Genomic DNA, 13,683 nt, shown 5'->3' with positions numbered 1-13,683 from the left:
TTCAATAAAGTTTCATAGATCATAATTTTCCAAACTGCTCAGTTCCAGATAGATGAAGTTTCTCAGCAGGCCGCATATAAACTCCTGTTTTTTCACCGACCTTTACTTTTCATAGCCTCAGATATTTGCATTATGAAATAATGACTAAAGTTTCTGTCCGGTAACAAAGTTCCGATCAGTTCAAACGCTTCATTCTTTATCAGAAGAAAAAAAACTGAGATCAAACCTGACCTTTGAACTTTATTCTCATTTATTGGCTGATTTATATAAATTATCTTATTGTTAGTGTTTTAGCTGAATATGCAATAAACACAATAGGTAACCAGTGAGGATTCAGGAACATTAGCACTGATTAGCTGAGGCTCAGAGAATTTAAATGTACATTTCCGTCTGAATCAAAGTCTAAGTCTATTAAAATACCTGCTTGCTCTGCACTATAACAATAATTGCAGCTGAATATGCGAATAAATTACTTAATAGCTTCTGAAACAGAAACATGTTTTTTCTTCGCATTTTGGTTTATTTGTGATTTTAATGAATCCAGAAAATTTGAACAATCTTTGAGATGAAATCTGCAGCAGTGGATTGTTTCCTTTGAGCTGTTTTATTGCAGTTATTTTTAGAAGGAAACACCACAAGTTCAGAAACCGCAACTTCTCTGCAAACCTTGAACCAACTGAAGACGAGCGTTAACAGTGCAGCAGGAATTTATCTGCATAATGCAACAAAATAAACATGTAAATTAAGTGGTTATAGTTGATGGGTCTAACGGTCTAATATACAATATTTTAATACCTTATAATAACTAATAAAAATTATTAACTGTGGCGTTTGGAGAAAAATGATGATTATTAATTGCATTCACGTTTCTTTACGCAATAAAAACTGTTAAAATTATTAAGTTTTCCATTTAAAATATATTTAAATCAAGAAACTACAAGAGGTATGTCAACATTCTCGTCTGCTAACGTGAGGAGTTGCGGTGAGACGTGGTGAGACATTAAATACAGGAGGGAGAGGCACGCCACCAGCCGCGCCGCCTGCCGCCTGCAGCCGGAGCCGCTCTGCGCGCAGAGAGGCTGCAGCGGCGCAGATTGGAGGTGGGACGGAGACTGGCGAGTTGTGGTCGAGGTGGAACGTAACGGGCCTAATACTTGTGCAAAAGCGGCTTGCCTGTTCCACTCCACCTCTTCAGAAATAACTGAGAGAAACGAGGAGTCAGTGATCTGTCTCAAGGATTCAGAGACACAGAAACTCAAATCCTGACAGCGAACAATACACCTGCAAAAATAAATGTCTGAATTCAAACTCACCTGATTTTATTTTATTAATGCAGTGAAACAATGATTGGTTCTGCTGGGTCCAAATAGGCTTCAGGTTAAAGGTGAACTCGGTAGGTCTGCAGGACGTCCAACACGTTCTCAGTTCTCGTCTGGATGGTCAGAAAAACTCTTTCCATTGTGGTTGGAAGGTGCGTCGGATCCGGAGGGAGGTTGGTCCAGGATCGGTACCTCCCTCCGGAGAACGTCCTCCGAACCGCTCTTCCGCATGTTCAGCCTTTTCTTTCCGAACTGCTCTCTGGGAATCAGAAATAATCCAAGCAGTGAGCCAGAGGGAACGTTGCGTCCGAATAATATAAAAACAATAAAAGATCTTTCCATGTTTGTTTCGGCTGGGTTTACAGAAAAGGTCCGTAGTCAACAGTCCGATCCAAAACGCCCAGAACCATCCGGAACAGAACCTTTGGAGGTCAGTCAAGGTCATCGGAGAGAAAAAGTCCAAGTTCTGATCAATAAGAGGGAAAATGTCCAGATCTGGAGGATCCCCGGTGTTCATGGTGAGCGCTCTGACGCTTCCTGTTCCGCCTTCAGGCCCGTTGCCAAGCGGGTCTGACAGAAATACACACGTCACACTACGTCACAAGAATGTGCAGCAAGGAGCCGAACACAACACCCACACACACACACACACACACCCCCACACACACTTCCGTGTTCATTCCAGGAAGTCTCTCTTAGACACACACACATTCTGAGTGACGCACATTTCAGACTCAGAATGTGTGTTTTAGACACATTTCTGTGTTTTAGAAATTCTTGAACGATCTGAATTTGAATCTTTTCTTTAACGGACATTAAGAGAAATCAAGATGAATTTTCCAACCTTGCTCTCTGATTCTCTGGGTCTGGCTGCCGGTTCCGGTTCTGGTTCTGGTTCTGGACCTTTTCTGGCGAACCGAGGTTCCAACCAGAAACTAAACAGACCAAACGAGGTGAGTTAAACGGCGCTTTTTATTTAGTTCAACTCCGATGTTCCTAGTTTCCTTCACACGGAGCTTCCTGCTTTCTGATTGATGTAACAGCTGCCTGGTTTTCTACGAGCCTCTGCAGGCCGAAATCAGGAAAGTTACATTAAAATAATATATTTTATTATTATCTCTGTTTTAGGGGTTTTCTGAAATACTTTTAGGACTTTCTTTTGATGGTTTTTATTTTTGCATTTTATGACCAGCCTTTTTATTTTATTTTTTTATTTTTTGCCTCAGAACTTTATCGAAAGCGAATATTAATTTTAAAAAATGCAGTTTTCCTCTTTTGCACAAGAGTTCGAGTTCCAAGCAACTTGCGCTGTGAGGAAAGATCAAGAGAGAGAGAGAGAGAGAGACACACACAGAGAGAGATGCACACAGAGAGATACACACACAGAGAGAGAGATACACACACAGAGAGAGAGAGATACACACACACAGAGAGAGAGATACACACACAGAGAGATACACACACAGAGATATACACACACAGAGAGAGAGAGAGATACACACACAGAGAGAGAGAGAGATACACAGAGACACACACAGAGAGAGAGAGAGAGAGATACACAGAGACACACACACACCGAGAGAGAGAGAGATACACAGAGACACACACACACCGAGAGAGAGAGAGATACACAGAGACACACACACAGAGAGAGAGAGAGAGATACACAGAGACACACACACAGAGAGATACACACAGAGAGATAGATACAGAGAGAGATACACACACAGAGAGAGAGAGAGAGATACACAGAGAGAGAGAGAGAGATACACAGAGACACACACACAGAGAGAGAGAGAGAGATACACAGAGACACACACACAGAGAGATAGATACAGAGAGAGAGATACACACAGAGATACACACAGAGAGAGAGTGTGTGTTAATCTATAAATAGAAGCCCTGACGCGGCTGCAACAGGAGGAAAGTGCAAAAGTTGCTCAAGTTGTTGCACAAGTGGACTAATTAGGGAACTTCTGAATGCAACTGGTTGTTTTATGTCTTTATAGTCAAAGGAGTGAATATTAATTTTGAAAAAATACAATTTAGAGATTTTTATCTAAAGAAATTTAGTATTTTCTTTCCATTTCGGAATGTATGTGTAACCGGGTGGTCTATAACGGTGTTTATATAAAGTGGCTGTAAATTCCCACCCGTTTCTGGCCCTTGAATGCATCATGCCCCGTTTCCCCACCTTCACTTCCGTTAGCAGCACGACAGGCTCATTAGTGCGTTTATAGGCACCAGGTGTGTGGTGTGCGGTTTCCGTGCCAACATTTGGATCCTGCACATTTGTGCTGATGGTCGCATTTCATTGGTTCTTTGCTGCAGCATCTGAAATACGCTGTTGTGTGGCTGATAAAGATTGATGATGTTGCATATTATGCTCTCACCTGGGGGCATTTTTTGATGCTTTGGGTTAAATTAATAGGTTGAGCTAAAGAGCTGGAGTTGTAGCACAGGCTCCACAGTACAGAGCCCCCTAGCGGACATGGGGGATTTTTTCTTTTGCGTTCCCTCGCAATACTGTACTGGTCAGTTATGCAGCATAATTAAATCCTGTAAGCCTTTCTTACTTTCTGCTTTAATATAAGGTTATGTGAGGTTTTTCCATGAATGTTAGTATCTGTTTGTGAAATATCTGAAGTTTTATATCTTTCTTTAGGATAGAAAGGCACCACAAACCTACGATATAAACAGAAACCTTCCGTAAGTAGGAAAGAAATAAAAACATATTATAATTTGGACTATTTCTGAGTTATTATCGCGGGTAATAAATCATCTGACAGTTTTGATTGTGTCTCTGTTGTGTTCTAGTCTGAATGGTTTAAAGAGCTGCTTTCAGTTCCATCTTAGCCTTATCAGACATAAACATGCAGGAAAAAATAAATCGATTTTCAGTCAGTTTGTTTTGCACCAAACAGTTAATACGTCCTTAATCTGGTCAGGTGGTGTTCCTCTTCTTCATTTAATATGCAATTCTAACTTGGATGGATAACTTTATAAAGTCTGACTAAATCTTACATCATATTTTGTCCCTTATCAGATAAAGAGCGAATTTCCGGCACTATTTGTATCTCGCATTAATATTGCCAGTGGTGATCAGTTTTTATAAGATCCGGTTACCTTTTTAAAACTCAGATTGTCAAATTATGTTCACACATTTAAATTTATGTTTCACTGAACTGACTCTCATCCTCGAGTTGAAATGCCAATAACTCAGGAAATGAAGTTGAAATTACATAACTCATTATGTTAATTGGAAGTAACTTATAGAAAAACGTTATAACTAATTGAGAGTATGACTTTTAACAGTGTAAGTCAACAATGTGGTTGAAACCACCTCCGAAACCAAAGCACAGTTGAACAGTCATACAAATACACACATTACGTCACGGTCACATGTCCTGTATTGACAGGATTCAATTATTGTGGAGAAAGTTATATTGGTGAGAAAACATTACTATCTAAAAACATTTCTTGAAATGAGACAAATTTCTTCTTCTTCTAAATCTTTATTGAAGTTGAAAACAAAAGAAGGTACACATTGTACAACAGCTGAAAATCTGCAGAATTTAATTTACACAATAACATCCGAAATTAATAACTGCTTGCTTTGTGGTTATGTCCAGAGCAGGACACAGTCATCAGTTTAGGGGAAGTCAGTTGGCGTATGAAAGAAAATTATGTAATATTTCATAATGAGCAGTAGCCCAGTTTGGTTTGTTTTGGAGCAACGTGGGGGGATGGTGAACTCTGGATGACCTAAAAAATAAATTTTAATATTTCAGAAACCAAAGCTGCATAAACGAACATTTTAACGGCACAAACGGAGCACAAACGGAGCACTAACCACTCAGACTCTTTGCTGAATGTTTTGACGTGTCGCTTCACTCAGCTTATTTCAGTCCGTCCAGAGTTTAGAGCGATGCGCGCTCCCGCCACAGGGGGCGCAGCCTCACACTGCAGCCTCTCTTCTGGTTTCATTGCTCAGATTGCTTCAGACGTGCACCTCCTTTAAGGTACGTTTACGATTATTATTTGTCTTTTTTACATAATAAAAAACTTGTCTTGAGAAATGACGCTTCATTTATTTCAAGCATTTCGACTCGCAAGTTTTCACAAAGTCCGACACGACGCTTCAGGTCCGAGTTGGTTTTAACGGTTTTTTGTCTAGGCCTTTAGATCGGGCCTAATTCAAACATTAAACCGGATCCGAACCCGAAGTCAATCCGACATGATATTTCAAACTGTTACCAAGATTCAAGATACAAGATTACAAGATGCGCGTTTTAACAAAGGTAGATCTGCTCATCCAGACCGATGTTTCCCCGGTGCAGGCCGGACATGAACTGGTCTGAAACCGGGAAAACCCCGAAATGAATCCTCTAAGCTCAGAAGACTTCACTTTGTAATGCTGAGGATATCTTGGTTTTAATCTCGTAAATTTAAGTCCAAATGTTCGGTTTTTCTTGCAAAGTTCTGACTTTTCGACATCAGATAATGTCGGCAGGTTCTGTGCAGTTAGAAAAGTCTTCATGTGACGTCAGCTCTGTTTCTAACAAACACGCAAAACGATCAAATAGTTTCTCCAGATTTCAGTATTAAAGTCGTAAAGGTTCGTCATGAAGTGACGATTTTATTCCAGCTGCTTTTTGTGCCAATAAACAGAGAAACTATTCAGATTCACGTCATTTGTTTCAGAATGACTGGATGTGTCTGTTATCTGGTTAGATTTGGCTTCTTGTTTTCCTTGTTTCAGTCGTTCATCACGTTTGTTATGTTTGGTTCTTAGTCATTTCGTTACTTTAGGTTTACTATTGTTTGAGGTTTCTGTTTTTAGTTAGATTACAAGATGTTTAGTCCTTTTATTCTCGTTCTGTGTTCCTGTTATTGTTAGATCCGCTTTTTTCTGTCTTTGTCTTTAGTCTTTATGTGTCTTTAGTCTTTATGTGTCTTTAGTGTTAGATTTATTGATCATCAGTTGGTCTCATCAGCTCCTTCATTATTTAAGTTTCTCATCCTAAACTCCTTAAATCCTCGTGTCTACTCAGTTTTCTCCTCTTGTCTCCTGGTTTGATGTTTTTATGGATTTATTTTTGTTGCTAGGATTTTGTGATTTTTGCACCTGTAACACGGGGGGAAAGCACCCTGGATCGTGGCCGAGGGCGTGGCCCTAAAGCCAACTAGTAGACCTCTCAAATCTATTTAAGTAGTCTAGGGTTTCCCAATTAAACATACTCAAGTAAGTCTGGCTCGAAATGATGAAACAGAAATAGCATACAAAAATATATTTTATTTATACTTCCCTTCACAATATTAAAATATACTTTATTATTCTAATTAAGACCTAATTTAGCACAGAGAGCAATCTAAGACACACAAAACACTGCAAACCAAACTTAGTGGAAACACAAATTAATCACACAAAATAATATTACACAAAGAAAAATAAACCTCCCATTGGCTAATTCATTAAAAGGAGGAATATAAACTCTGGTTTTGGTTCTGTGGTGCTTTGCTACACCTCCAGCTCTAGAGGATAATCTAGTTAGCCACTTAACTGAAACACCGAGAAGAATCACGCCTTGGTGAGAGAGCATAATATGCAATGTCAGCCTCCTGCAATACCAAAATGACAATAAGGTATCTGCTGACAATAATACAGCCATATAAGGTAAGATGAAATATTAGTACCTTAATCGGCCTCCCAACAGCTACTTTCAAATGCTTACAGTGAAACAGCCACTAAAATGAATCCTAAAAAGCAGTTAAAAAGGTCAGTGTCAACGTTATAAAAAGCAACCCAACATTACCCAGAACCAGACAAAGGTGACAAAAATCCATTTACCACAATGTGCAAACCCTGGTGTAGCAGCTCATCGAGCACGGCGCCAGCCAACGGATCAAACTGCTGCCACAATGGACCCGACTCCTCTCTTTGGCTGGCACACCTGGTGCCTATATGCTAACGAGCCCAACACCGCTGCAACATGAAAGTGGAGGCGGGGACACGGGGCATGATGCATTCAAAGACCCGCCTTATGTGGGAATTTACAACCATTCTATGTAAGCACCATTTAAACTAATAATCCACCCGGTTACACACCCATCATTATTTCAACCATTCTTCTTTAAATCATCACATCAACTGCTGCCTCCTCCTTTCTGCGTTTGGGTCTGCAACAATCATGACAGCAGTTAACAATGAAGATGTTGAAAACCAACCATAATTTTATTCAAAATGATCTAAAATATGTCTTAATATACTGCAGAATCTAATAAATAAAAGCTTTAAACTGGAAAGACATGAAGTAAAATGTGGCTCCACTTTATGGTGGAGTTTTAACTCGGGTTGTAGAAACTAAATTCAACTCAGAATTTAGTTTCTGATTGTCTCTGGTTCCGCTTCAGGATGAACGTCTCGTGTTTCCGCTCGTCTCAACCCGCTGCGGTCAACGCCAGCCTGCTGTTTGACTTCCACACCGACCTGACCAACCTGTGGGAGAGGCCGGACGGACAGGCGTCCCTCCCGGCCTGCGGCGGCGCGGCATGGCGCGGCGCTGACTCGGCCTGTCTGGTCTGCAGGGACCGGGACGTGTTCGCGGTCTGCCGCTCCTTGCGCGACGGAGCCGCGGTGATGATGGAGGCGATGGGCCGCAGCGTGGAGATCTCAGCGGCTGGTGAGAAAATAAACCTCCACACTTCCAGTCTTTCTCTGCGTTTCCATTACAAATGTTCGCACATTTTTGTCGATAATGTCGAAAAAACACCGTTTTGCAATTGCGGTGTTTAAATTAAATAACTGAAATTGGACTCATGCGTGAAAGAATCTGTTCACGCAATAAGTTATTAAAAGTTATGGCAGCGATGGATGTAAACAGCGAGATGAGACTGTTTTTGTAATTCAGCCAATCAGAGGAGAGCCCGGAGCGACAACAGCACAGAAACAGCTCCTTCTGTTATCATGACGGAATAATGAACATTTTCACAATAAAGACCCAATATGACCAAAAGTCATAAGATTTAGAGAAAAAATCTTTTCTGATGAGAAAAATGTTCAAATCAGACGTGACCAGCTCAGAAAGTTTCTTTTGTCGAAATTTAATTTCAGGAATAAGTTAATAATAAAGACTCAATATATAAAGTAAAATTACCAGGAAAAAGAAAAGTCGTTTTAATGAGAGAAAAAAGCATAAAGTTAAACTGCAGATCCTCAAGTCTGGATGTTTTCTTTTGTCCTTCAAAAAAATATTTTGTTGTTTCGTCTCAACGTTGATAATTTGACGTGTTAAAAAATGAAACATCTCGGCATTAATAAAAACTATGATGCTCAATGTTCCTCAATTCATTTTTTAAAATCATTTTTCATTTTATTACTATAACATTTTTATTCTGGTAACATTCTGACTTTATTCTCGTATTATTACAACTTTATGTTTCCCCAACACTCCGCAGGTTTTTTTTATTTGAGCACAAATATCTTTTTTTAAAACTCCTTTCTCAAAAATGATATCTACACGTATCAAGAAGACAAAACAAAACCAGCCAGAGAAGAAGATGAACAGCGACGTGATGAAAACAGAAACAGATTCAATAAAGTAAAGATTTTCTCTTCATCTTCATTTAGATTATAAACTTCTGCAGGAAAAGCGCCGCGTCATTTTACAAGATAAAAACCTCCAGCAAGAGAATGAAACTATAATTATAGACTGATTTTTAGGGAAAATGACCCACAACGTTTTTGTTTGTTTTTTTAATCTAAGTTTAAGAGTTTAATTAATACTTTATTAGAGTTAAACTTTCACTTCAGTAAAAATCAGCAGGAGAAATTTGATCATCTATTGGATTGATTTCTGCTCCACTGGTTTGAAACAGTATAGAGAGAAAGTTTTTTATTTTGTTTTATTTTGTTTTATTTTATTTTGTTGTGTTTTGTTTTATTTTGTTTGATTTTATTTTATTTTGTTTTGTTTTATTTTGTTTTATTTTATTTTATTCTATTTTATTTTTGTTTTATTGTATTTTATTATTTTATTTTTATTTTATTTTATTTTATTTTATTTTATTTTATTTTATTTTATTTTATTTTATTTTATTTTATTTTATTTTATTTTATTTTGTTTTGTTTTGTTTTATTTTATTTTATTTTATTTTATTTTATTTTATTCTATTTTATTTTTGTTTTATTGTATTATTTTATTTTATTTTATTTTATTTTATTTTATTTTATTTTTTAAAGCGGTTACAATCTGAAACAATCTCTAATGAGAAGTGAAACTGAGATTGTCTGACATAAATATAGCATGTTTTAATATTTAAGCTAAAATATATAAACTCGATGATGAATGAATGAATGAATGAATGAATGAATGAATGAATGAATCATGATTATCTCATTTAATGCTGATGTAAAATGTATTTTTCTCATCGCTGCTCGGCTGTTTTGATTTCATAATCCGACGTGAATTTTACTTTTTTTATTTACCTTTATTTAATTTATGTTTTTAGGTATTTTCACAGTTAAGTATTTTAATAACCTTTAATATAAATAAATACTAATTAATTGATCTGTGAAACGGTTCAGTGCGACTCATTGACTTATGATGACGATCCAAACAGAATCTGTTGTTTTAATGACCTTTAGTGGCTCCACGGCGCCACCTGCTGTTTCCTCATATAATCACACCTGGTTCTGTCTGAAGTCCTGTGCAGGTTGAACAACTTGTTAAAACATTGACTTGCTGTTTTTAGTTGGTTCAGCTCACGGCCTCCAGGAGCTTCGTGTCAATTGATCACAAAATTCCACAAACTAAAGAAATAAATTTACTTCATTAGAAACTTTTCTCCATCAAGCTTTGTGCTACGATGATTCGGTTCTTCGGCCGAATCGACATGTGATCAACAACCGGATGTTACTGCTGGCGGAAAAGACGAAGAAGACAGAAAGAGTTGGAGAAATATGGCGGCAATTTAACGGCTTATCACGAGAACAAACTTATTCACACATCGTGTGATTTCAACTGAGTTTCGTATTTGATGGAAACGATGTCAATATTCAGAATAATTTGCATTCCAGTTGTTTGCCAGGGGAAATAATCTGCCAAATAATTTGATCCCAGCAGTTCTGGATTTTGGCTCACTGATGTTGAGCTGCTGGTTAGAAACTGACCAGAGTTTCTGACCAGAGTTTGGACTCAAAAAGTAATTTTTTACATAACATTGCTGAACATAAACTAGAACCTGAACTTGTATCGATCTCAGATCCAGTGAAACATATTTTTGTTTGGAAAATCTTTTCATCATTTTTTTATCCAAAGAATATAAATTCAGATTTGCAAATCCAAATTTGTTCAACAAAATCTTTGTTAGTTCAGATTTGAAAGAAGCCACTGATTATGAATTTTATATGTTTGATTTTCTAAAATGTTGAAAAATGTCTAGAGATGATAATTATCACTAATAATTGTTAGTAGTGATAAGCAGTAATTATGCAAAGCTGTACAGAGAACATATACATTTTGCATTTAACATAACGCAATAATTAAACAATTAAAGTTTTTGTTGAAAACTAATGAACAGCTTGATTTACCTGATGTCAGTTTTTAAACGTCTGTTTCTTTCAGATTGCCCGTCGCTCCACTCTGACGGTAAGAAACTTGTTTTCCTTTTTCTTATAACGTTTTCTTTCCTTGATAGATAAAAATCAAAACTAATGTATTTGAATATATAAACGCAGGAGAAAATTGAACACAGAACCGTTGACAATATTAGATCCTTTGTAATAAACTCAGATTGATTTTATCCAACATAAGAGATATTAAAGCTGCAGTTTGAAACTTTTATTAAAAATATGGGCCACAAAAGTATTTATTTTGAAAGTTTATTCACTCAATAACAATCTAAATTAAAATTTTAATTATTGGAGTCAGGAAACATTAAAAAGGTTTAGAACAAGTAACTTTTAGAGGTTGATTATTTTCTTGTTTGGGATGAATGTTTTCGTTTGAGTAAATGTAGGTTGATGCTTGTGGCGTTAATGAATGGAAATATGTTTCTTTTAACTCGTATTTTTAAAATAAGATGTTATTTATCTGTAAAAAAAAAATGTTCCTCTAGAAGATGACAAAGTTTCCATCTCCATCAACCGTCTGCTTGCATTGAGGGGACCAAACAAAATCCTTCAGAGGGCCGCAAATGGCCCCGGGCCGCGCTTTGGACACCCAGATATAAGATAATCTGAAAAGAATCCAGCTCATCTGCCTCCCAGTGCTCCCAGTAGGAATACACCAGTCAGTCAGACACAACCAATCAGAGCCAGGAGGAGGGTCTTAGCGCTGTCAATCACTCTCGTGTTCATCCCTCCCAACAGCTGATTCACCACAACATAACCAGCTGGCCCCTTTCATCGCTGCCATCCTCCTCCTCCTCCTCTTCATCATCATCTTCATCCTGCTCTGCTGTTTCAGGAAGAAAATTTGCCACAGACAAAATAACAGCAGGTGAGTAAAACTGAACCTTTCTGATTTTATTCAGTTACCTCCAGGGGTTTTTGTCTGACAGGAGGAAGAACTGAAACGGCTCAGATTAATGAAACATTTACAACGTCAGATGGTTGAAACTAGTTTAATATTTAATTTATAAGACTCCAGTTCTGATGATTAATTGGATAAAAAAGTGGCTCATTGTGAAGATTTTTTATTTGGCCACTATTTCATAAAAAATTAGAAATACATAAAAAAATTATTTCTTTTTTTTTTGAATAAGAAAGTGAACAATTTCTTTCATAAAATAAATGTAGTGAACGATGAATCATTCGAAGCAAAGGGAAGATCTGCAGCTAAAAGCTCAGACCTTCTGCTGGACTGAACAGTTTAGAGTTTATATTTTCATTTATTTAAATAATAATTGGTAGAAAAAGGTTCTAAAAAGATTCATTTAACTGAATCTGAACCAGGTGAAGCTAAAAGTATTCAACCTGAGGAGTTCTGTTACAGACAAAGGCTTTTTTCATCTGAACTGCAAAATGTATATTTTTCATACCAATTTTGGTTTAATTACTGCTGAGTGACCGAACCAGAAATATGCACTATTTGGTTTCTATAACTAACCATAACCAACCAACCATAACCAACCAACCATAACCAACCAACCCGGATGATATTATTAAGTTACAGCTGAGCTACTGAAGGAAGGAAATTCTGCATCATGTTTGAATGAGGAGCTGGTTCTGTTTGGGTTCCGGTGATTTTTCATCCCTGGTTTTGGTTTATTCAGGGAGGAAAACGGGACTGGAGCCGGAACCGGGACTGGAGCCGGAAACGGGACTGGAGCCGGAACCGGGACTGGAGCCAGAACCGGGACTGGAGCCGGAACCGGGACTGGAGCTGGAACCGGGACTGGAGCCGGAACCGGGACTGGAGCCGGAAACGGATCAGCTTTGCTCCATGCTGAAGCAGAAAGTCTCGTGTGAAGATGGGCAGTAGAAAAAAAAGCTCTCAGTTATTTTAATGTTGAATTTTAAATGGTTAAATTAGCAATTTTGTAGGAAAAATGTTAAATTTTTAACGATCAAAATAAGCTTCTGGTTTTTATCTTTAAAAATTGAACATTTTTGATCAAGAAATTCATGGATCCAATTACAGTGTTTACACTGGAATTCAAAACATTTAAAAAAACACAAAGAAAGAAATGAAAATGCTCAGGTGGGTAGCATATGATGGCGGATGAGCAAAGGGTCACAGGATGGTTTACCTTTCAGACAGACGGGGAGCTGGAGAGTTTTCAGAAAATGAAGGAGAAGTATAATTTAGATAAACATGAATTTTACAGGTACCTGCAATTGAGAGACTATTATATATTATATATATTATTATATATTATTATATATTATTATAATAACCCTCTGATACATGAATTATGATCCTTTGTGTCAGAATTTTTTTCCCATTTTTTAAAATTCTTTTCTTAAGGCATAAAAAAGGTAGGAAAATTTTTTTGTAAAAATAATTTTTTTTTTATTTTTTATTTTTATGTGATCAATTGTAATTTTGTCCAAATACAAAGTTGTTATTTGAAAAATACATCAGTAGTATTGTTCCTTAGGGGTTATCTGATGTCACAATATTTTTTTTACTTGCAAGAGTCGTCTACAGTAGAAGGAGGGACCGGGTCGGTTCTCATGCTTTTTTGTCTGTCGGCCATATTGTATTTAACAAAAATAATTTCTTGCATTTGCAGCTGATGGCCAGTAGTTGATGGTATATTTTATGATGCATTAGTGTCCACTTCAGTGGTCTGTGTGCATTTATAACATAAAAATCCACAGGAAGCAGAAGAAAATGGCTTTTAGATAGCTGTCCAC

General features: G+C 37.3%; 1 protein-coding gene across 3 annotated transcripts; it reads left to right on the top strand.

Moving 5' to 3' along the window:
• Window positions 1-1,981: 1,981 nt before the first annotated feature.
• On the top strand, window positions 1,982-12,988 carry LOC116725203 (uncharacterized). 3 transcript variants are annotated; one of them, XM_032571106.1, is made up of 5 exons: window positions 1,982-2,272; window positions 7,734-8,002; window positions 10,946-10,969; window positions 11,692-11,821; window positions 12,597-12,988. In XM_032571106.1, exons 2-5 carry the CDS (start codon window positions 7,735-7,737, stop codon window positions 12,790-12,792), a joined length of 618 nt encoding a protein of 205 aa, XP_032426997.1. In that variant the 5' UTR covers window positions 1,982-2,272; window position 7,734; the 3' UTR covers window positions 12,793-12,988. The 3 variants fall into 3 exon arrangements, with proteins under 3 accessions (XP_032426997.1, XP_032426999.1, XP_032426998.1); XM_032571107.1 differs by lacking the exon at window positions 1,982-2,272 and adding an exon at window positions 4,869-5,341; XM_032571108.1 differs by lacking the exon at window positions 10,946-10,969.
• The last annotated feature ends 695 nt before the right edge of the window (window positions 12,989-13,683 follow it).

The sequence above is a fragment of the Xiphophorus hellerii genome, chromosome 9, assembly GCF_003331165.1.
Source record: "Xiphophorus hellerii strain 12219 chromosome 9, Xiphophorus_hellerii-4.1, whole genome shotgun sequence".
Classification (NCBI taxonomy): Eukaryota; Metazoa; Chordata; class Actinopteri; order Cyprinodontiformes; family Poeciliidae; genus Xiphophorus; species Xiphophorus hellerii.
The sequence above is the reverse complement of the archived record's forward strand: the minus strand, read 5'-3'. Positions and strand labels throughout refer to the sequence as shown.